The sequence below is a fragment of the Malurus melanocephalus genome, unplaced genomic scaffold, assembly GCF_030028575.1.
Source record: "Malurus melanocephalus ecotype Western Australia unplaced genomic scaffold, MMel_1.1 scaffold_40, whole genome shotgun sequence".
In the NCBI taxonomy this organism is placed as follows: domain Eukaryota; kingdom Metazoa; phylum Chordata; class Aves; order Passeriformes; family Maluridae; genus Malurus; species Malurus melanocephalus.
The window spans coordinates 1,161,525-1,185,293 of record NW_026623272.1 but is presented as its reverse complement, the minus strand read 5'-3'; the positions used below and the strand labels follow the sequence as shown (position 1 = coordinate 1,185,293).

General features: G+C 38.5%; 1 protein-coding gene across 2 annotated transcripts in view; it reads left to right on the top strand.

Moving 5' to 3' along the window:
- Positions 1 to 23,241, top strand: part of NFATC3 (nuclear factor of activated T cells 3) — a 60,022-nt gene extending 36,781 nt beyond the window's left edge. Inside the window, exons 5-11 of one of the 2 annotated variants that reach the window (XM_057364612.1) lie at positions 39 to 211; positions 953 to 1,093; positions 2,368 to 2,423; positions 3,052 to 3,178; positions 4,914 to 5,960; positions 13,726 to 13,827; positions 22,854 to 23,241. In XM_057364612.1, coding sequence (XP_057220595.1) covers positions 39 to 211; positions 953 to 1,093; positions 2,368 to 2,423; positions 3,052 to 3,178; positions 4,914 to 5,960; positions 13,726 to 13,827; positions 22,854 to 22,978 — 1,771 coding nt within the window. In that variant the 3' untranslated portion in view covers positions 22,979 to 23,241. The remainder of the gene's footprint in view (positions 1 to 38; positions 212 to 952; positions 1,094 to 2,367; positions 2,424 to 3,051; positions 3,179 to 4,913; positions 5,961 to 13,725; positions 13,828 to 22,853) is intronic. The other variant, XM_057364613.1, reaches the window with a different exon arrangement.
- Positions 23,242 to 23,769: the final 528 nt, after the last annotated feature.

The following is a 23,769-nucleotide window of genomic DNA, read 5'->3' as shown; positions in this document are numbered from 1 at the left end:
CTCTTGTGATCCATCCATCCATCCTCTCCTATATCCAGTATCGATTGTGCTGGTATTTTGAAACTGCGCAATTCAGACATAGAGCTCCGGAAAGGAGAGACAGATATTGGAAGAAAGAACACCAGAGTGCGCCTTGTGTTCCGTGTTCACATCCCACAGCCCAATGGAAAAGTCTTATCTCTGCAGACTGCTTCCATACCTGTTGAATGCTGTAAGATTGCTTTAACTATACATCATTTATACTCATGTTGTCTGCATGTCAGAAGTCGTGCCATTCCGACTATATTTATTGCCAGAATTATATGTAACAAGCATGTATAAAGCATTGTGTGTAAAGAGCTCAATTACCAAAAATTAAGGTATCTTTAATTAAAGATGTACTTTCCAAGTGGMAGCCTGGAGGTTTAAAGGAAAAACAATGTTTTAGGCTTTAACCTCACCAYGCAGTCACACAGCAGCTTCAGCAGTCCCTGTGTATGAACAGAGGCAGCTGATAATATTCATTATAAATAAAGCCAATATCATTTCATTGACAAGAGTCTGGCTCGTCTCTCTATGGTATTATCTAGTGAACAGCTGAACTTCTAGAGAGTTCATTGTTGAATATGGCACTAAGGAATCAAGACATGGCCTTAATCTCMGTTTCTCCTAGAATTCATTTTGTCTAGAAACTACTAAAGTAAATTTTACAGCAGTACTCCTAAACTAAAAATTTCATTTGCTGTAACAGTAGAGACTGTTGGCATTCATGTGTTCTTGGTGTTTCTTTTCTGTAATTACGTAATTTCAAAATAATTTTAAAAGCAGAGATAAATCATACACAAATATGATTTGTGTATCTAAACAGATGGTCATTTTAGTTTCACCCCTGATTCTTCAAGTTAGAATCGTAAAATAAATGTCACTATGATTAAATTTGTGAATAATAATTATTCCCTTTATATTTCTAAAGCTCAGCGATCTGCTCAAGAACTTCCTCAGATTGAGAAGTACAGCATCAACAGCTGCTCAGTAAATGGAGGCCATGAAATGGTGGTGACAGGATCCAATTTTCTTCCAGAATCCAAAATTATTTTTTTTGAAAAAGGACAAGGTAAATACTGTCTTACTGGGTTTTTTCAAATCAAACCCATCACATGAGCTTGATTTTAAGAAATAAGGATGTTTTAAAAGGAAAAAAAAGTCCTGAGTAGTAATTGGAAAGTTCATTTGGGCATTGATCTATGTGCTGGTTGACCACTGTTAATGTAATAACACTTCTGATTCGACAAGACARTTAAAGGGTAACTAACTTGGAATGGTGTGTGTTTGAAAGACACTGTTAGCAGATCATAGTGTGTATTTTCTCCTTATTAAAAGAAAAAGTGATAAATGGGAACTAATTGAAATGTACTATTTGGCATTGATGCCATGTTATATCTGATTTAATCATTGCATAGGAATTCTAAGCTAATAAAATAAATACTAGGTAGAAAACAATGAAACACAAAATCTGAACATATTAAATTATCATTGTTGTGATTTAAGTGTCTGATTTGAACTTCTKGGAAAACAGTAGCAAAAGAAATTACTAAAAATTTGCAAACTGAGTCCTATTCTACATCTTACTATTTCCTTACATGTGTAAATAAGAGTTGTGTTATTTTTATTAGCGAATGCAATGTATGTTATGTGATAATGTGTTTTGCCACACAACCTGCACACCTTTGGAAGAATCACAGCTGCTGCTGTAGTTCCCTGGTTACCTGTAACAGCACCCAGTGGCAGAGGCAGCCCAGTGCTGAGTTCAGGGTGTGGGTTATGCCAGGTCAGAGCACAGGGAGGCTGCCCAGGTGGTTCACCCCTCCCAGCACAGCCAGCTTGGCCAGCATTTGAACCTCGGGGTCTGTGGGTTCAGGGCAGGGAGGCTGTGGGCACTGTTTAACCCGTGGGGCAGGGCATCAAGGAGTGGCCTGGGTTATCTGCCACGTGCTGTCTCAGCCGTCAGCATGTTTGTTTGAATAACCACAAGTGGCAGTAGTAGTTYAACTACCCTTCAAAAATGCTGTCAGAAAAATGAGGGGAAAATCCCTCTGTACACTTAGCAGCACACACAGCCTCCTCTGGAGCTCAGAGAACACTGGGTTCAAATGCAGAGTCCTGCACAACAGGCAACTGCCAGTGGATGTTGTGTTGAAACTCCTAAAGCATCTCTATACTTCGTTTGCAATGTGTGTCTGTCAGTTTAACAGCCTCTTTGTGACTGAAAATAAGTCGAGTGGCTGAATACAAATACTTACATTAAATATTTAAATATTTTTAAGATGAATTATTAAAGTGTTAAGAAAATGCTTTTTGYTTGAATTATTTGTAAATTTCTCTCAACAGATGGACGACCTCAGTGGGAGGTAGAAGGGAAAATAATTAGGGAAAAGTGTCAAGGGGTGAGAAATAATTTTTCTTACTTTAGAAAGCTTTTTTTTTTAATGTGAAAATAGACATTTTCATTGTTGTTCTGAAATTTAGACTTAATTTATTAAAGTAGATAACTGGCTAATTCAGACAGACAATTGGAGTCTTCTARATTGGCTTAACAATATAAAGTAGCCATTAAGATGGTGCTTTGAAGGAACTGGAAATAGCATGCTTGCTGTGAAAGCAATGAAAAAAGAACCTTAAAATTAAAAAAAGGAAACGAAAGATAATTTTACTAACATGATAAACTACTTCTAGTGCGTTAATTTTTTTTTTAAAGCTTAATATCCAAAATGCATTTCTTTGACTGCTAAAGTTTTTTTGTGCTCTGGCAGATAAGCAAAGCATCCTTTAGATGATACGTCTAATTAAGTAAAGCATTATCTTCAGAGCTCTTGTGTTTAAAAGAAGATAAAGTTCTCCAAATAGAAGTTTGCTTATAGTACTGTTGTATTGTGTAATATGCATAAACTTGAAGTTTGCCAAGTTCTGAATATTAGGGTGCTTTAGTTTTACAGTAAGTACTTTGGTTTTTCTGTAATTAATAGATTCTTMGCATTTCATGTGTAAAACTTCTGTGTTTCAACTTCCCTATAGGCAAACATCATACTTGAAGTTCCTCCGTACCATAACAAAACCATCACAGCTGCAGTTCAGGTGCAGTTTTATCTCTGCAATGGCAAGAGGAAAAAAAGCCAATCTCAACGTTTTACTTATACACCAGGTATCAAATGAAAAATACAAAAGTGGCATTTTTTTACTTTTTTTAAATAGACATACAAAAGTACTCCAGACTGTCTTGTCCCTTTGACAGGTACATGATATTAGCTTTGAATTGTTTGTAAAACAGTTGCTAAAGCTTGTCTAATTAAAAAGSTGAAATGCAGAGTAATAAGCTCCAGCAGTGTGACTACAGACAGTTATTTTTTCTTCATTACACTTWCTACTGATTTTTGCGTTCCACTTTTTTTTGAGAATGATGATGAATCTCAGAAGCTGCTCTTTAAGTAACCCTCGTGATAACACAGAGGACAGTGAGATCATAGAAGAACAGATTTATATTTTTTTTACCATTCTCAAATGTCAAAAATAACTAAACAGGTTTATATACAAGAAAGGTCAAAATATCTCCCCCCACCCTGCACTGTAGACACTTTGCAGCTTACTGAGTCAAATCAGTTTGTAACCTAGCCAGAAGTAAAAATGGGACATATTAACTGCAGATGTAATTAAAACAGCCTATTCCCTCACATTTGGTGTGAGGGAGAGCTTACCCAAGACATGCAATGCCTGCTCCTTTCCTGCTGCTTTCTTTCCCTTTAAGAGCTGCGTGCCCATTTGGAGCAGTCAGAATTCCCAAGGTACCAGTGGTGGTGAGGACCCTTTGGTACTGCTCGGAGCACTTGAAGTCATATATCTGAATGAGTCAGATACRGATGTTAATATAAACTTCTTAAAACTTATGTATATGCTGACAAAGCCAACTTCCATTAGTTAACACAATTTCAAATAAGCTGTGCTCACTTACTGTGCTCTAAAATTACCTACTTTTTAAATTTAGACAGTATTACCAAGGTGTCTGGTACACCAAGTGCACATTAACTGTGTTATCAGATTTCTGTGGTATTTGTCAACAGATTTTCAAGAATATGAGCTCCTAAGACAGTTACACATCTTTATATTTTCGTTTGAAATATCTCTGTTTAAATTATTTAAATAGTGGAATGAAGTAATGACAGTTGCTACTTAAGTAAGCAAGTTTAATTGTAACTGCAGCTGTTATTACACAAGCACTTAAAACACTATATGTATTACAGTTCATTTGACTGTAATATTGTTAACTGTATTTTACAAAGCAGTAATTGAGCACTTAAGTGTTAGCATTTTTCTACTACTTAGATAAGTATCTTGTTATGAGCCTACCAATAGTTAAAAAAAAAAAAACCTGTAACTGAAAGTGTGTCAGTTTGTAACTTTGTTGTAAGAGCAGTTGTTGGCATCACTGAAATTGGGGATGTGCTTAAAGAGCTTCTGTAATTAAAACACGGTGCAGTACTCAAACTAGTGTGTGTGTTGCCGTTGTCGTTGTGATCAGAGGCTCAGGAAAGCCTGATCCTGCTAAACACTTCCTTCACCTTTTCCTAGTGCCTGATGCTGAACTCMTGTTTTCAGTGGAGCCCAGCAGCAGCTCTCCCACTCTGGCAATGAGAACATCCTTTAGATAGACTGGGCTTTCTCTGGCTGGGCTGCAAATGTCTTTAAAAACATACATTGCATACCTGCTGGGAGAGTTGTTCTGGCTTTTCAGGATCGATACAGGCATAAAATCAAAGAAAGAGAACAAAAGGGAAATTAGAACAACACTCACAGTGCTCTTGTGGTTGTTAAGTGGCAATTGGTGTGTAGCTGTCACAGGAGACAGATGGGCTRGAATTGTAAAACTGTTTTACTTTTTCTAGTGATAATGAAGCAAGAGCACAGAGATGATGTGGATTTGTCTGCTGTTCCGTCCTTGGCCCTGCCGCACACAGGCGCTGTCCAGGGCCTGCACTCGATGCGAACCCAGCTGCCTTCACCAGAGCAAGGGCACCCCCATGACAATTTGCTGTCTACATCACCCAGGAGCCTCGTATGTCCCATTCAGCCACCCTACACGGCCATGGTGACCTCAGCAGTGTCACATCTGCCACATATGCAGGGCAGAAACCTTAGTCCAAGTGAAGAGTGTCATGTTTTGCCTCCTGCGATGGTTCAGTCTTTTCAGGTAACATCAGCACCTCCTGTGAGGCCTTCCTACCAGCCTATGCAGTCTAACGATGTGTACAATGGACAGCCTGGTCTTCCTATGAACTCTGCCTCCAGCCAAGCATTTGATGCGATTTCATTTCCRCAAGACACGGCTGTACCTCATTTGATAAATCTTAACTGCCAAGCTCTACCACCGATGCAGTTCCATTCTTCAAGTCCAGGTTCTGTGTCAGCATCAAGTCCAGCAGGACACCCACTGGCACACGCAGCTCATTCGGGACAGTCATCTGCTCACCTGCCATCGCTGGGGTACCACTGCCCAGGCACCGGGCAGGGCTCCGTCCCCTCTGCAATGAGCCGCTCTCTTGGCCAGGCTTCTCCCCAGCTGCAGCAGGTCCCGTACCACTCTCCAAACCCAGCGGCCGCTTCCTCCCCGTCCCCAACAGCTTCGCACCCGCTGGGCCCCTCTCCGCTGTCCGGCCCCTCTTCTCCCCAGCTCCAGCCTCTGCCTTACCAATCTCCGAGCTCAGGACCCGCCCCGTCGCCGCCGCCAGGGAGCCGCTCGGGGCAGCACTCGCCGCAGGCCGCCAGCCCCGCGCTGGGTGCCCTGGGCACCGTGTCACCCCTGGGGCCCCACCCCGTGTGTGAATCATCTCCCTTTGCACCCGAGGGGGCAGCTGTTCACATCAAACCGGAGCCTGAAGACCRGGAACTGAATTTTCAAACTATAGGACTACAGGACATCACACTAGATGATGGTAAGTGGATGCAATTATTCACTATTGGGGTGTAATCTGCATTAAACTACAAAGTGGCTGTGGGAGGGCTGTTTTGTTTGGAACACACCGCTCTTCACAGAAGGAAATTTATATCATCAGAATGGAGTCRCATTTTTGTGTCCAAAGCAACAACTTACTTAAAACCAATTATATCAGCTCTAAATTGGTAGTTATACAATTCAAGCATGTTAGACTAATTTGCCCATAGATTTTAGGTTTGTCATAAAACAAGTCTTGAGGAACAACTCCTCCACAATGACACCTTATATTCAAGAAAGTAATTTGAAGCCTTTCCTGCTTGTSTCATTGGTATGTTTCAGTAAAAATCATAATAAGATATCTAAGTTGCATAGATGTAGTTTGGAGACTTGGTTCTTGGAGTTGTCCAGTTTTGAAGGGCAGACTGGTGTTTTGATAACCTATCATGTACATTCTGGCACTGCCTTGGTCTCCTCAYAGACGTTCTGTAGACACCTGTCATCATTCAGCACCTCTGCTCACAGTGGCTGTTTGCTTTCTCCACTCTGGCTATCTTTTTGAGAAATTCACTTGTTTAACATTAACAGAACAAGGACATTCTAATGCTAAAGGCCAGACTATAAAGGACTGCACTTTAAATACTTAGTATAATTTATAAATTTTTCTAACCACGTGAAGAAAGAAAAAGCAGATCCTAAACATCAGACTATTTAAGGTGTAGATGCAAAGCATTTAAGGAACATGTCYGGCTAATAAGACTGGAAGAACAGAAGGCCTGGCCTTAAAAGTTGTGTAAAATGTGTTTGGTTTAGRTGAAGGGAATGGTATCAGTGTCTCTTGTCTAAAGTAGCCTTAAATGTTGTGGTTTAGGGTTTTTTTAACCCTGGTAATTACTTAATTGCATCACCAGTAAAGACTTAAGTGTAGGCCATCTGTTAAATATCCATGTCAGTCCAGCTCCTTGCATAAATGGAGCTTTGCTATTGTTACCTCCAGCCAGTAGTAACAAAATTTAGTAAGAAATGCCTTTAAAGACATGGCATAGTAGGAAGAAAATGAAAGAAACTAATCTAGTTGGGCTTTCAGTTCAATGGCCACCTTAATTAAACAAAGCTCTCTTTTTAGAAACTGTTTATCAATCAACTTAAGTTTATTTAGAAAGGAAGGAAGAGACTGTTTCTGACAAGAACTTGCTGAGGGTAGAAAAGCAAGGCTTTATGGAACAGCATGCAGCAAAAAATATATTTTTCTACTGCTGTATAGAGGAGTAAGAAAGAAATSTAATGTTTCAGGAAATGTCAGGTTAGAACATCTCTCCACACCCATCAAAAAAAAAGATGTAGAAACAAATAAAATATAACTACATACTGTGATTAGACTGTTCACAATGTAAGTAGAAGTGTTTAGCATTTATGAGCGTCTTGGCAGTTCATTTATAATTGTTCAGAAATTAAAATRCAGACACATTAAAAAGAAAGGGGTTTTCTCTACATCACAAATATTTGTTGCTTTTAGATACTATTTCCTGTAACACTGAAATTACTGACTTATTTCTGTGCTGACAAAGACATGTAATCACAAGAAAASTTGCCAGAGCTGCACTGAAAGCATGGCCACTTGCTGATGGCTTAGAGTACAATGAACATGGGAGTCAAATGGCCACAGCTTCATTAACTTCTTTTTCTAAATGATTGTGATAGAAAATTAAAGGAGTACTGATAAGTAACTGCTGATTAAACAACGCACTTCATATATGGAAAATTGAACAGTATTTCAATGCTGAACTAGACCTTGGCAGCAGCACTGGGTTAGTGAGCAGATTCTTGCCTTTCCCTTCTATGTTGTCACTGTGCAGTGATTTCCTGGGGTTTGGATTTGGGGCTTGTTTGCATTTCCAATCTGCAAATACAAATCAGATGCCGAGCATGAAACCTGCTGTTCCAAAAGTCGGGAAGGGCACAGTGACAAGAAGCAAAGATGCTCGGTTCCCTCAATGTGAATGAATACTTCCTCTGCGTAATCAGTTTTAAGGGAAAAAAACATGTTTAGCAAGAACTTTTTTTCAATAATTTATTTAGGATATTCCTCTGGTTTAAAAAATAATTTTAAAATTTCTCTTCCATGTATAATTCAATTTTAGTTTCTCTACAAATAGAGCCAGGCACAAATAGCAAATAGGTTATTCCACAATAACATTATAACAATTAAGGAAAAAAATCCAAACATAATTACATACATAAAATTAGTGTTGATACAGTATGTTCTCCCAGCTAATACATCAAACCTGAAAGCTCTGCTTAGTTGGAAAATAGGTTTTTGAGGGTTACCAATAAACCTCTCAAAATAAAGTGCTAAGGCAAAGGCAATTGAAAATTCTTTAAATCATGTCTGGATTAGTGGTCTTAAATATTTAAATCAGTAGTCTTAAACAAAAAACTCTGAGACCGTGAATTATCTTCTTTCTTTTAAGTAATGTCCACTGTTTCAAAATTAAAATAATAGGTATTTTCTTTGCCAAGAATAGAAAATACTTCAATAAATATTTTACAAAATTTCAGTGTAGTWTAGAAGTGCTACCCCAAGAGAAAGTTAATCCCAGAATTATTGTGTAGCTTGACAGAATATGATTTAAAAATCTTTAAAAACAAAATCGCAGCCAAAAAAATGTCACATAACTGGGAAACTCCCATCCCASCTCCAGAAGTGGCAGTCTGGATAATAGTTACACAAATTCATTTAAATAAGACCCCTAGAAGTGAATATTACTGCCTCTTCAGCCAGCATTCAGGTGTTTTCTTAAAAACACACCAAAAACCCTCCAAATCCAGTATGTAATACAAAAYTGCTTCATCCATCAGTGCTTGAGCCAGGAGCATCTGGATTAGTCTTGATCCAGCATCTGCTGGAAAGTGAAACACTTTTCCAGCTTCCCTGCAAATCCAAGGTGTTTGCCAATGACCAGATGGAGAATCTTTAAGTTTTGTTGTATTCCTTTTCCCTGGACTCAGCTCAGACTGTGACTGAACACAGGGCACACAATGTTATGGCAGATTCTGCCCCTGCCTGTCTGCACAAAGGACACTTCTGTCCTTTTTTCCCCCTATACTGAAGTTTGTATGACTCTTCATCATCTTTTTTTTCAGCAGGATCTTGTTGATATCCTTAGACTTTTTTTAATTTCCACCTTTAATTTGCTTTTGTGTTTTGTTTCCCCTCTTCCCATCATTGCTTCCTACAGGAAACACTTTCTAATTCACTTGAAACAAGGGATCAAAATACATGAGGACACAGAGATATGAAATTCAAATTATATTCCAAAAAGTATTTGAAACATAACACAAATTTAGAGTCATATTGTATGCTACTACCTCAAAAGTATTCTGAAAAACTCTTTTCTGCTTAGGTTTTTGCAAGTCAGGCTGCACAAGCTCCTAAACTTTCAGGGTAGAATTAAGTAAGAACAGCTTCTTGTACTTTTATTTGTCCTCCTTAGTTTTTCCCCCAACCCTGATGTGTTGGACCTTTTTCCCCTTTTAACATCTTTCAGCAAGTCAGCCCTCTGGCCAGCACCTCAGGTTAACATTTCCCTGGACAGACAGTGGAATGTTYAGGGCTGCAAATAGATGTAAACAAGGCTGCTGAAGTGACAGCAAACAGGCAGCTGGTCATTTCTGTTCTTTCCCATATCCATCATCCATACTGTGCTCTGCTGCACACTCATCTAATAAAATTTCTTCCCCACTTGAAAGAAAAACTACTCARAGTTAGACTCAGTCTGGTTATATGATGAGGCCTTATTAATTTCTACCTCCTCTATTTTTAAAAAGTTCTCCTGATGTTGTGGTTTACCTATTCCCACTCTCAAGTTTTAGATTTAAAACTGCTCTAATACTGTTGATCTCAAATCTTTTGTGGTTTGCAGTTTAGGAGAGAGTTTATCTTGGATTTCATAGCTTTCTACAGTGAGGAGATTTCTAACATGTACACCTGTGTTTAACCATTTTTAAGGTATTATGTTTGGCTGTATTCAGCAAATCAGGATGACCTTCTACTAATCCTCTTACATTTTGTGGCTCATTGCATCTCCATTACATAAAGCTGGAGATTAGAAAGTCCAGTATGTGCATTTACTATAAATCATAACTAGAAATCCCCTAAGCACTTTGTGTRTATAAAGCAATAAGTCTGCTTTGTCAGACGCATTCCATGTAGAATGCTAAGCCAGTAGCATTAATTCATTTTAGTAACTCTGTAGCTGGTAAATTCTCTTGCTGAGAAGCTCAGATTATTCTGATTTTGGCTAGATGGCTTTTACATCTTTGCAGGCAGCTTTTTTTACTGTAACTTCAGCTTAATTTCTGGCGAGTCAAAGTAGTGGCTTGTAAGAAAGTATTGGAGAAAGACTATATTTTGTATTTCTGTCTATATTTAAAACTTACTCATTAACAGATCAATGTTAATTAAGGCAGCATCCTGCCATTGAAGGTCTGCAGAAGCACAGAAAATATTGAATGYTGGAGTCTGGTGTAGTATGGAGGAGAGCAGCTCAAATTTGAGATACACTCTCAAATCAAAGGTGTCTCCTGCATACAGAACAAAATGTTGTACCTTGCARTGTGCCTAGTAAGGCTAAGGACTGTAACCTACATTGTACCTGGAATGGATTGTACCTCAGAACAATCCCCCTAAAAAAGGCATTCTGAAAACTATACTAGTATTAATTGTTTAGTCAAGTTGTGTTCAAACTCCTCCTCAGTATTGTGATTATAAAATCTGTATTGTCAAGCAGTTTGAGACCGTAGTACAAAGCAGTCCTGCAGTGAGATGTTGAGGTGAAAAGGCAGAACCTGAAATGTATTGAAAGAGAATAGAAATTTACTTTGAGAAATGTGTGTTATRAACAAAATAAAGATCCAGAATGAGCAGTAATTTAAATGCTGAAGGGTGGAGCAGTGAGCAAAGGTGCAATGCTATGCATTAAGGGTTGTCAGCATGGTGTGATGYGTGACTGGTTTGATCTCAAACCAGCACAATCAGCTCGCTGCTCCAGCACAGCAGACTGAGGGTTAATTATAGCCTGGCAGCTTCTTTTTCTTTTTTTTTTTCTGTTAGGGAAAGTTGACACTGTATTACTTGCTGGTCATGTGGAGTCAAAAGCAGGCTAAATATACTGCACTRAGCAATGTGACGTAGTTGCAGGGATTCTTCACATAAATTCAGCCGGTAGRTTTCTGTCTGGAACTGACAGAAGATGGTGTATGTCTGAGGAAGTGTGTGCTGCAGTCTGTAATGCTCTTTGAGGTTTGCTGATCCTGGTTGCCTCTGTCAAGAGAGCAAATCACTYGGCTGTCCTCTAAAACACACAAATTGCATCAAGCTTCTTTTTGAAAAGCATATWAAAAACTCTGCTCTGTGCTACTCACTGAATGAACACTGCAGGCAGTCATGCACTCTAAAATATTTTGGGAGATCTACTTTTCTAAAACCAGTACATCTTCTAGGTTATGTCCCACAGCCCACACATCCTGCTTCAGTTAARCAGCAGTAAAGGATACACAGGCTAAACTTCTAATCTGATAGTGCTACAAAACCAGGAAGTTACTGGACTCCTGCAGGAAGACATCCTGAAAACCAAATCGGATGACTCCAGGAGCTCTTTGGTCTGCCTGTATCCATAATAGAACTCCTGGTTTAGGTTGACTTCTTGCTTTGACCCAAACCAGGTACTGATAATAGAGGGTTTAAAGCTTTTCTTAACCTTTCTTTACTTAAAGACTAAATCAGGACAAAGTGATAATTCAAAAAGGCATTAATTTTTGATCAGTTAAACCAATCTACTGGGTGTCATTTTTCTAGATTTTTGTTTTGACTGARTAGTTTTCTTTTTGGCTTTATATTCTTTGGTTACAGAATGCATTTTAGTAGTGCTTAAGGAAGTAAAAAGCCTTCTCAAATGTATAGGAAATTACAAAATAGAAAGGTGTTTTAAATGTATTTATTTTTCTGGTACCTCAAGTTCTGCCTAACGTGTGTGTGTSTTGAACAAAATATTTCTGTTGTATCACACACTTGGAAAGGCTGTTGCTTTATGTSCCACATTTCCCAGACAAGAAGCAGTGTGTTCCCGAGGGCAATGCATGCTCTGTCCCAGAAGGTGCTGGCTGCAGACGCTGTGTGTGCTGTGCATGACACAATTGTCAGGGATTGATAAAAGCAAACACTCACCGCTGGCAGCAGCTTTGGTAGCGCACGCGAGAGCCTCAGGATCTTGCTAGAGTATAAAACTAATTAGAAAAATTGCTCAGAATTGTATTTCCCTGCCAGGGTGACATAGAATCCTTACTGCATAAGCTGTGCTGTCTTTATGGTACRGAGGCTGTTGCTTTATGAGCTAATGAACTCCACTGTTCTCTCTGGAGGCTTTTTACAGTGTTTGTTGTTTGGAGTTTTGAAAGCTTCACCTTTTTAAAGAGGTGGTAAAAATTAATTTGTTTCATCACGAAGCAGTTTCTTTCCTATCTCCCTGGATCCATTAGATCTTTATTTAAATATCAGTTTCTTGCTGTTTCAAACATAATTGATGGGAGAGAATGTTCTGTTCTTATCTCCTATTATTTGACAAGAATTTGTCCTTAATTTACTCCTTTAGTTAACAATGGCAGCAGACATTTTCATTGAAACCCAGATAATGCTTTCCACTTCCCATTTAAACACTCGTAACTTTACACTTGGAACAATTAAGCATAAGAAGTCACGAAAGAGGTAATTTGAGCTGCTTGAATTTCAGGAGGAAGTAAGAGTAGATTCCATTGTTCTCTCAAGAGTCATCCCTAAGCAGGGCTTGGAAACCATGTTGACAAAAGCAAGTGTGTGCCTCTATCCAGAAGACACAAATTAGCCAGCGTCCAGGGTAATTTTGTTAATTGTGTTAAAGCCTAATTTACTAAACTTGCAACCCTGTCTTGGGGAAGAGAAGAACTCAAATCCAATCCTGTTGTAAGCACTGCAAAGCCACTCGTCCAAACTGAATAAACACACAATTGTTGGTTAAAGTAATGAATATACTATGTGACATTGATTTTTCCTCTAGGAAAAGCAGTTCCATGAAATGCAGCTCTGCACTACCTGCAGGGTTTGTCACATGGCCCTGGTCTTAGGGAGCCACCTGTGCCACGGTAACAGTTGGTGCTCTGCCCCTCGGAACTGTCCGTGGCCTGACTACGGAGCGGTGCCTTGGGAAAGTGTGCGGGGCACAGGCAAACAGCTGGGAACAGCAACGGCTCCAGTTTGGGGGAGAGGGACAATGGCAGGAATGGGTTTGTGTGCTAGGACTCCTTTGGCTACGCTGGAGTTGCTCTCAAGGGCCACGAGCACTTCTAATTTGACCACAGTAAGTAAAGCAGATAGCAAAAACTGCAGGAGGAATGTTCTAATCCAACATAAATACTAAAATCAAAAGTAAGTAGTGTAAATTMATGATGATACAGCTAGGCAGACATCCAGAAATATTAACCATTACCTTTATGGCTCTGGGTGCTAACTGAAAAGTATCTAMATGTACAAGATAAGTGGTACTGTTTTGAATAGGCACTCTGATAAYTTATAAATAGTTACTTATGTCACATACGCAGCCGTCGTGAATAAAACCGGGTATTTAAATTTAGTGCTATTAAAAGAAAAATGAAAATCACTTCCTGGTTGAGTGAACTGTAACTTCTTGGTTTAGTCCAGTCAGTAGTTATGTCTGTCTTCTTCTCTGACACAGACAGTTTTATCTCTGACCTGGAATACCAGCCATCAGGTTCAACAGAGAAATGGACTCAACATTCAGCACTCATGTCCAACTCCTATGTGGAAAATCTAGAGGGTGAGTCTGCTTACTGAAATGCTTCAATGTTTGAAATTGGAGCACAAAGGAAAGGGGAAAGTGTTTTAAGAGTTTTAAGAGCTGCAAGTGAAAAGCACTGTGTAATACTGAAATATTGCTATAACTGAACACCTGTGTATTCYGAAATAGTTGGAAATTCAGCATTTGCGAACCAGGTGTATACTCATTCAGTAAAATCCCCACTGAAAGTGTACAGAGCTGCCACAGAACTTCCTGAGTGCTGTAGAATCTAGTAAAACAGCAGAAGAGGATATGGCCAAATATGGGCAAGGTASAAGAGTGGCCAGATCAGTTAACTGAGAAATTTGGAATGTTTCTCTGTTTTAAAAAGATGAAGCAATGTCAATTGAAATAGATGGAATACAGTGGTGTGCACCACCAGTCTAAGTATTAGGAATACAGGTTCATAACTAGATTTAGAGTTGAATGTGCACTATATTTGGGAAAGAACATCTGGATTTATTATTTCAGCTTCTTTATTTCACATCTAAGCAAGATTATTATGCACTATGACTCTTCTAAATACTAATGATATCAGAAATTGTTGCATGGTGTATTGGTCGTGTTTGTTTTTAGACTTCAGTGGTTTTTACTTTATTACAAACATGCCTAAAATGTCAAAGAACTACACTGTGCCTTTTTTTTTCAATATATACATATACAAATATATCATAAACACTTATAACAAGTTCYACTTTCTCCATAGATTTTAAAGGATAATACCTGTAAATGTATGATAGATTTGGTAACAGTAAAATAACCAAGCTCTTCTTAAAACTTTCACACAATTAGTGTGTAGACTGATCTTAAGTTTGCCTGTGAAACTGAAATAAATCACACTGGTCTTTTGCCACCTTCCAAGAAACTTGGCTCTGCTTTCTTACATATCAAAATGTTMTTAGTATGGTAAGTAGGGCTTATTTGGAATGGCAAAGCCAGGGAAAGGATTGAACACCAAGCTGACATTCCTATGTCTTGAAATAGCAAACCAATTAATAAAATACAAGTTATAACTTAGATTATTTCAGTGTTCTACACTATATCCTGTGCAACTCAGAATCTGGTAGGTTCAGAATAATTGCTGAAGAGCAGGAGTTCTTGAAAAATGAAAATTCAGGTTAATAATGAAAAAAACCCAAATACCAGTATCATCAACAAGGAAATAACACACAGGGTGGAAACACCCAAACTTAGGCYTGTGAAAAGTACATTGACAGGTCCCTTTTGAAAGAAAAGGGTACATGAACAGAAACTCAGTTCTGCAGAGAAACAAATTTACRCATAAATGTTAGCATGTGACAAATGCRCTAGAGAAACATGGCATTTTTAGCAATTAAAATAATGGGTATTTTATGTATTTGGCATAGTGTGGTATTAATACAGGAGAGAGGTTTACACAAGAAATTAGGATGGTTTTGTATCTTGAAGAATGCTTAGTGTCAAATCAGACAGCCTAAYTGTATCCACTGCTAGTACAGAATTCTTACAGAGGCAACTTTGAGGCTTAAATTAGGAAGAGCACAGCTTCTAAATTATAATGCTGGAGAGCAACTGTGACTGTGCAGGAGATCAGAGCATCTACAAAGGCAGGAAATAACCAATGGAATACTTGAGTCATCCTTTGTAGAAGGGATAAGTGTGATGACTGCTTCAGGGCGTACCAAGCGTTTAGGAGAGCCCACAAGGGAAAATATCTCTTTATTTGGTCGAAAAGAGCGTACAGAAACTGCTTGAAAAAAATCTTCATTTTGTTCTATAGCAGTTTCAGCASTACAGGCTGTGTAAAACTTGAAAAGACAAACTGTAGGAAAACAGTCAAGCTTCTGAAGATCTAATAGGTGGTCAGAAGGGTCAARTAGTTGCAAGCAGTCTACAGACTATTTATGGAAGTTCGTATTCGGTGTGCAATTATTTTTCAGTGAAAGTGACTAGAAGCTGCTTTCAAATGCAGAAAAGAGAACCTAAAAATTATTAAACTAAGTGGCAAACGTGACCAACAGGTGAAAAATCAGTTAAAATTAGATAAGTGATCTTAGAAAGTTTTGTGTATTGATGTTGACAGTTGAGGRACTAGAGATTCTCATGCCCAGAATCCTTTGAGGATTTTGCAGGACCTGTCTCAAGATAAGGGGTTGGGGTTAAGGAAAGGCCTTACAGAACGAGCTTCTGTTCGATCCTGTTGACCCCATTAAATCTCAGTTTGGAAAAGGGTTGGAGCCGAAGCTCATGAGACCAGGGAGTGCCCTGTGTGCTTGACATGTGACAGCCTGGTGTGTCAGGCTGTGATTGGTTAACAGAGCCCACAGACCCCGCCCAACCAGAGCTGTGATTGGATAAGAAGGTTTGTGGGTGGCGGCTCTGTGGGGCAAAAGGCCAATCGATGTTTAGCCCGGGAAAGGTCAGTGTATAAAAAGGCACAGCTTTTTGAAAATAAAGGATTTCTTTGAACCAGCTAAAAGAGATCWGGGTTCTTTGTTCCTGCATTGTTACAATAAGGTGGGAGTAAAAAGGTTTCAGAGCAGATACTGACCGTGTCTGAAAGTRTAAGCAATAGCTAACTATCAACTGTAATGTGTAACCTGATGTAGGGCCTGGGTAAATGTGGCACTGCTGCTGCTCAGCTATTCAGAAGGGTGAAAAYCAAAAAGTGTCTAGAATCCTCTTCAGGAATATCTTGTGATTAAAGAAAATCAGTTAAAGAAGAAGTGGAAATTAGAGTGAGGGAAAGAATAAAACCTGCACTCATCATACTTAAAATGACATCCTCTCTGTTATCTATTCTTATTTAAAGCTGTCTTGAATTTAAAATGGACGATTCCATGAAAGTTTTCTCAGTATTGTTAAAAGTAGTCTTGAAAGGGTGAATAAACACTAGGAATGTCTAGAGAATAGCAAAGACTAAGAAAATGCTACTCAATAGATCTGTTTTGTGCCTGCATTTTGTCCCTGATGCCAGAAAAAAATTAGATGAATTGGATCTGCTACAACTCTGCAGTCAGAGAAAGGAATGAGGAGAAAATACCAAGTATAATAAGATAAAGGGGGAGCACAGAAAAGGTAATGGAAGATACTTCCTGGAAAGAAACCACCAAGTAATCCTGGGCAAGTTCAGCACATCTAAAAAGTATGAACTACCTATGAGTATAGGTAGTTAAGCTTTGGAATCTGCTGTCACAGAATGTTGCAGTAGACAGAGTTTTACACATACCTTAAAAGACCACAGGGAGAAAAATCCAAATGGGATCATTTGGTGCAAAAGGTACTGTCTCTAACTGAGGAATTCCCTGAGAAAAACACATTTTGGAGGCAGGCTTCCCTGGGGAAGCATCCTTGTGATTTCCATACGTCTCTGCTCTTGCCCGCTACAAACTTAGTGGTCTGAAACCTGAATGGGTTCTCCGTGGAGGTTTCTAGGCAGTATTTTTGACTTAAAAAAACCTAAAATGCCTGGTAACTGCCTATTAAATKGATTTGTTTGTCCTGTAAAAAAGTATAGCTGCATATTGTAGATTAGCAGCTTCCTGCAAGGAAAAAGGGGTTAGTTGCATTATTCCCTGAAAGGCCTGTAGGTTCAGGTATTTCCTTTTCTTACATTCTCACATAAAATATATATACTTAGATATACGTCTATCTTTCTTCATGTTCCATTACAAAAGGTTTGTCTTTTAGCACAGTGAGAGGGGAAGTTAAATGCAGAGCAGTTCAGAAGCATGCTGGTACTTGGTTGGCATTTGATTAAAAAAGATTATGTCTTTACTTTTGATATTAGAACTTCAAACACCTTAAAAACACCTTAAGAGATGTTATTATTCTAAATTCATAGTTGGGTTTTGATTTTTTTTTTTTAAATTTACTCAAAATTCTCAGKGATTTATTATTAGAAGCACCAGCTTTCATGACGAGATGTCATGCTTCATAACACAAGAGCTTTGTTCTATTCAAATCATGGAATATRGATCCCTTTCTGTAGGTGGGAATTTCTCTGGAGGGGTTGGTCAGTACTGGAACAGCTGATAAGATCAGCGCCCACAGCTCTGGGTGTCACTCACTGCACAAATGGCTGAGCTGTTCAACCTAATTTTAGTTTATCTGAAAACTCTGGCTTGCAAATTGCAAAGTTAGAAGAGCTCATCCTTACCAGTCTGGCTGTCGGGCACAGGCAGCTGGAGCTGTGGCTTTATCAGCTGTCCAGTGCAAGCCTTCAGTGCCCCAGAGGCAAAGCCCTCGGCCTCAGACCTTCGGCTGCATCCACTTGTGCAGTGAGCAGGGACTGCAGACAGGCACACAGAGCACAGTGGGAAATGAAAACCATGGGAAGAACCCAGTAAAACAGAATAAGTGGTTGCTCTTATTCGGCAGCTTGACAGCAGATCCAAAAGTCAGAGCTACTTCTACTCTGWCCCATCCATATTGATGTTAGGATGTTGCTTCACTTTCACTATTTTTGATTTTGTAGGCTGGAACTTCCATCTGATATTTGCTGCTTTCATAATGCAGTGTGTTGTTCCTTTTTCAATGCGGCACAGAGGGGGAAGAACAAACAAACAAAATAATAATGGAAAGGTTTGCAATGCAATATTGCAGTATTGCCAGTATTGACCAGGCCAGTCTGATCTTTCTKTAGCAGACTATTTCCCCACCAAGTTAACTTCTGTCCTGTATAGTCTATTTTTAACTGTTAGTATAAATTTGCCAGCCAGCTTACATTCTAGATAAATACTAAGAGAGGAAAAGGTGAAACTATTGCAAATAAAGTAACAGCTGAAATCTGGGAAAACTGCCAAAGAGGTCAATTAAATAGACAGAGAAAAATAGTTAAAATCATTTCCATTTCACAACCAAATCTTAAAAAAAAAAAAAAAAGCTGTGTCACAATTTTATCTGTGTCATATAATTTCAAAGTGCAGTTATCAGTGTTGTATGGAGGAATATGCCACATGTGTACACAGCACCCCTCTTTCCATCTGGTCTGGTCATTATTTCAGGATTAGTGACCTGCAGTGTTAGCACAGAAAACATTTTGTAACACTTTTGATGTCTTCCACACAGTTGACACTGATCATCCAGAATGATTTTAGGTATCAGTAGGTACCAAATGACTACTAAATATTAGCAAGGCCTCTAATGATTAAGTGTGTAAGATTTTTCAGATTCCTCATGATTTGAGGGGTGAGTAGAGGTCCAGGCTGTGGGATTAGCAGTCAACACCTGRCACAACAGGTACCACAAACAGGCAGGGATTTAACTGGAGGGAGCAGTGGACTGAAAAGTCAAGGTCCTACTTGCAAAACTATTTACCTCCATCTAAAGTAATGACATTGGCTCTCTCCAAAGAAGCAGCAGAAGTACAAGCTACACAACACACATGAACCTGGCAGACAGAGCACAGAGAATGTGAAAAACATCTTTGAGAGCTGTATTACTGAATCCCAAACAAGCTCTGCAGCCTTCCCTTGCAAAATTATGCAGAAGAAAGGAAATTGTATMAAAAAAAGGCTTTACAGAGCCATGCATGCTGCTTTCCCAGTGTCTAGTTGCTAATGGGATTGCTTTTAAGGTTAAGCAAAAGGGAATACAAAATCTTTATCAGATGTTTTTAGGACAGAGTAGCCCACAGTCAAAACTAGGAGATGTGGGATAAAGTTTTTATTTAAAAGTAAAGAAATTTTCTTTTGTTTGTAAAGCATCAGTAGTAGGACAAGCTCAGGCTCTTTCTCAGAATTGTTGAAATTTRTTTCCTCTCCCAATTTGTCACTTGAAGAACTTGAGTTTTGTTAGMCAATATTCCAGAAAAYTGTATTTATGCTTATGAATTAAGTTTTCAGTTTTAGTCACAGASTACTGCATGTTGTGTGCTTGCCCCTCAGTGGAAGAAGGTGGCATGTTATGCATTCAAATAGTGACTTTCGGATTTCTGGTTTAGACTTAATACAAAAAGGGAAATGCTGTATGATTTCACCTTCAGCCTTGTAGATTTCTGTGCAGGATTTTATCTCTTCTTACCAACTACATGATTTACATTGAAACTGCTTTAATTTATACCATTCCCCATCAAAAAGACAAGTTCTTATGATGCTGGTATTATGAATATTATTGTGCCATGAAAGATTGAGACTGATTTGAGCTGCCCTCTACAAGTTCTGCTTTCTTTGAAGCATTTATTTTTACCATCATCTGTACCTCATCCAATCAATGATAATCTTCTGGAGTCTGCAGGCTCCCCCATTCCATTTGTTGGATACAGAGTTCCAGACAGCTGAAATGGACATTCCTGGAAAGTATGAAATAGGAAGATGTGTTAGTTGGGAGGCCAAGGTCTGTGAAAAAATACCTTGGCCTTGGACACAGCAGGAAAAGCATTTYGGCCTTTATCGAGGCCTGCAAGGTGCTGTGGCAGAACTTATTTACATATTTACTTTTTTTAAAGTGTGCTTGAATATTGGTTGGGTTTATAAATTRGCAATTCTTACAAAGTCATTGGGACAAGTAAGACTTCTCCACTAGGATTCTCTGTTGGAGTGAAGACATAGTCCTGCATGTGCCTAAGAAATGGTAGATGTTCCTAATGGAAATCAGATAAATATGTATTCACCACACRCTAAAAATGTTGCAAAAACAAAAGTACTGATCTACAAAACAGCTTATAAATAAATCAATTATTATTTAGAAAAAAGCAACACAAACTAACCTGTAACTCTGATACTCTCTATAATTACTTATGGAGAAGTTTGCTAAATATAACCCCAAGTGACCAGCTATTGTATTCAGTGCCATGTGTTTTATGGAAAATGAAGTGCCAATGCCTATRTGCTGTTCAGTTAAACTGTAGGAACTACAAAACAATGCAGGATAGACCAGTTTGTGCTAATGGTGCTAGTACAGATACAGGTCAGCCATCAAAACTTAAGAGAAGTAACTGTCTAATAGTTTCAAAATACTGAATACCAAAAAGTTATTTTTAATGTTTTTATTGTACCACTCATGAAAATTTTAGCAGTRCTGAACAGCTGGGATACTTGAGTTGCACAAAGCTACTGTTCAGCTGTGTTCAGTAGATAGAGCTGTTGGAGGTCCTTAGAGCAAGCTAATGAATGTCCTGACAGAACTGCACAGTTCTTATAAATGATCATCTGTATTTTGTTTCAAAAATAAAAAAGTCTTGGAGATTTTTTGGCAGATGTTTACTTCTGCATTGTATTGGCCTAATAAAAATAGTTGGGAAAGTGCTGTCCCTGCAGTCACATCATTTTCAGTGTAGTAGTGCAGTTAAGTTCATTGAATGACAGTTTTTTTTTAATTGAAACAAATTGCAAATCTTGCAGTGCTTGAGGGAATTGGTGTTTCCATAGCTTGTGTGAGCTGTTTGAACCTTTGGGCTGTGTCTAACAGCTGTCTTTGCATTCATGCAGGAGAAAACCATTGCATGGGATCAACTCTTAGATAACCAACACCTCCTTGAGGTGCTGAGACCTTACACACAGGTCTGGGACAGGAGGTGGTTTTAAAGTTTTCCCAAGCAAATTAAAAGAATACAGACAAAACCTTTTTTCAGAGTTGGATTTTATGTAAATTACACAGACTTCAGCATATTCACAATATTAATACTTTCAAAACCAGTTAYGATCCTGCTACCATAAAGGGCAGTGCTCAGGCAGTGCTATCAAAACAAAGAACAATTTCCACCACCTGTAGATCGATTTTGTTATGCTTCGACCTGACAGGAATGGTTAGTAGGAAGCTAAATCCTGCTATGGAAAATTAAGGAAGCATTAAGAAGGGTGGTGAGTGCATGAACACTGTTCTGTAAAGTTACTCAATGGAGAGCAAAGTAGCAAAAGCCTGGGTTCCAAATCCATTGTGATATTCAATAGAAGCAGCTTATTAGCAGAACAAAATATTCTGAACATAAGAATGGTCCTTAGTCAACAAAAAGATCCCATTAAATGCCTGTTCATAGAAGGTCCAAGCAAACTCATGCCAAAGATTAAGWTAAAGCCTGTATAATTCAGCATATTCAAGGTCTTGCTGAGTAAGAGATATTGTAACTTACTGCCAATCAGTCCTGGAAAACAACAGTACTGCCTCTAACAGTGAAATAATAATTTAGATTTTGGTTATAATCCAATATTTTTGTGGGATTTGTCATTATTGTTTAATGTGGTATTTTTCATCTCCATGTAGAATGTTATTCAGTTTTCTTTGATAACATTATCAAGGTCCATTTYTGTAAAATAGATGTTTCTAACACTGCTTTTACACTTAGCCATTAAAATAACTTTAGTCATCTTCCAAGCTTGATTGTCCTGCAAACAATTATCTAGGATTTAGAGTAAGACTCCAAAATTGTAATTTCTTGATAACTTAGGTTACTTTGTCACATTCACAGAGGTTTTCCTCAGTTTTAAATACTGGAAGTTGAATAAACTTTGCCTAAGTTGACAGACATGCACACACAAACTGACCTGCACATTAGTCCATCCTAAATCATCATAGAAAAATTGACTGATAAGATTTAGTTACTGTGGTTTCAGACCTGTAAATATTCAGAAAACTGGCCCATTAATAGATATGTAGCATTTGAAAGTAACATTCTATTAGCCCAAATCCAAGTTCTGAGGAAGTTCTGTAAGTAGCTTGAAAGATCCAGGAGTTGTTAAGGGTTATTTGTCGTGCCTGTAACACTCCTGAACAGAAGGAGTTCTGTGGGGGATCTATATTAAACTGACCTGTGCTGTGCCTTTCAGTTACCTGCCTGTCATGAATACTCATGTGCTTATTTTCTTCAAGGGGCTTAGGCAGTCTCCAGCATGGATTATGGCAGGACCTTTTTTTTCCCCTCTCGTTTAACTGTTGCTGAAGCCAGGCTCCTCATTCATCTYCTGTTACGTAACAGCATCAAGGCTTAGCACTGGAAGTATTTCTTTTTAAAAGGGTTATACTGATGACTTCTGCCTTTTGGAAAGCATAAAAACTGTCACTTTTAAATATTTCTTCTTTTTTTATAGTGAATGAGATCATAGGAAGAGATATGTCACAGATCTCAGTGTCACATGGAACAGCAGTGGCCAGCCAGTCTGCACGTACGTGTCCTGGATCTCTGGAGACGAGAATATCTGATGGAATCCAGTAACGGATAAGCTAACGACTCGACATCCATAAAAACTTCACAGTTTCTCTGAAAACTTCTTCATCCTCTTCCTCTTTAGACTTACTGTGCTTCCAACTCTGTGGCCTTTATGAACTGGAACAGTGGATCCTTGCAAAGCCCTTTTAGTGGGTTACATTTTTGATGTAGAGACAGAGCATTTTAATTATAGTTCCTCAGATGCTGTAAAGAGACTTCTTAAAATGGACACACTGAATCTACACCAGATATTTTAACTGTTTTAACGTTACAAAGTTACAAGCTTTGCTTTTTGCATTTAAATAGAATACTTTTATATTGTAATTGCTTCAGATGTGTGGAGATGTTAGTTTGCTCTTATAATATTCACAGTYCTGAATGTGGAAAAMGATTTCATGCACATCTTCAGTGTGCTGCTTTCCCTTAGAGGTAGTATAGTTTGTAACTGATGATTTGTAACACCTTTTGGTCATTTTGGAAAGCCTTTAAAGCTTCTATTGTTTAAGTTTTTTCTTAATAGGATCTTCCAGTGGCAAATCATACCTGTCATCTGAAGCCAATGCCATGGAAGCCATTGTGTATATGAATACTGTAGTGTTTTCTTTCTTAGATTCATAGGAAGCAAAGCCAAATGTAGATCTGCACTTGTTTATAAACTGAAATGTTACTTGATAGGCTGCAAAAAGACCATTCCATCATGAAAGTGTTGGGATAGAAATGACATTCCAAAATTTAACTTTTATAACTTTGTGGATAATCTTCCTGATCTTTATTAGCACAGGCTCCTTCTTGAAATA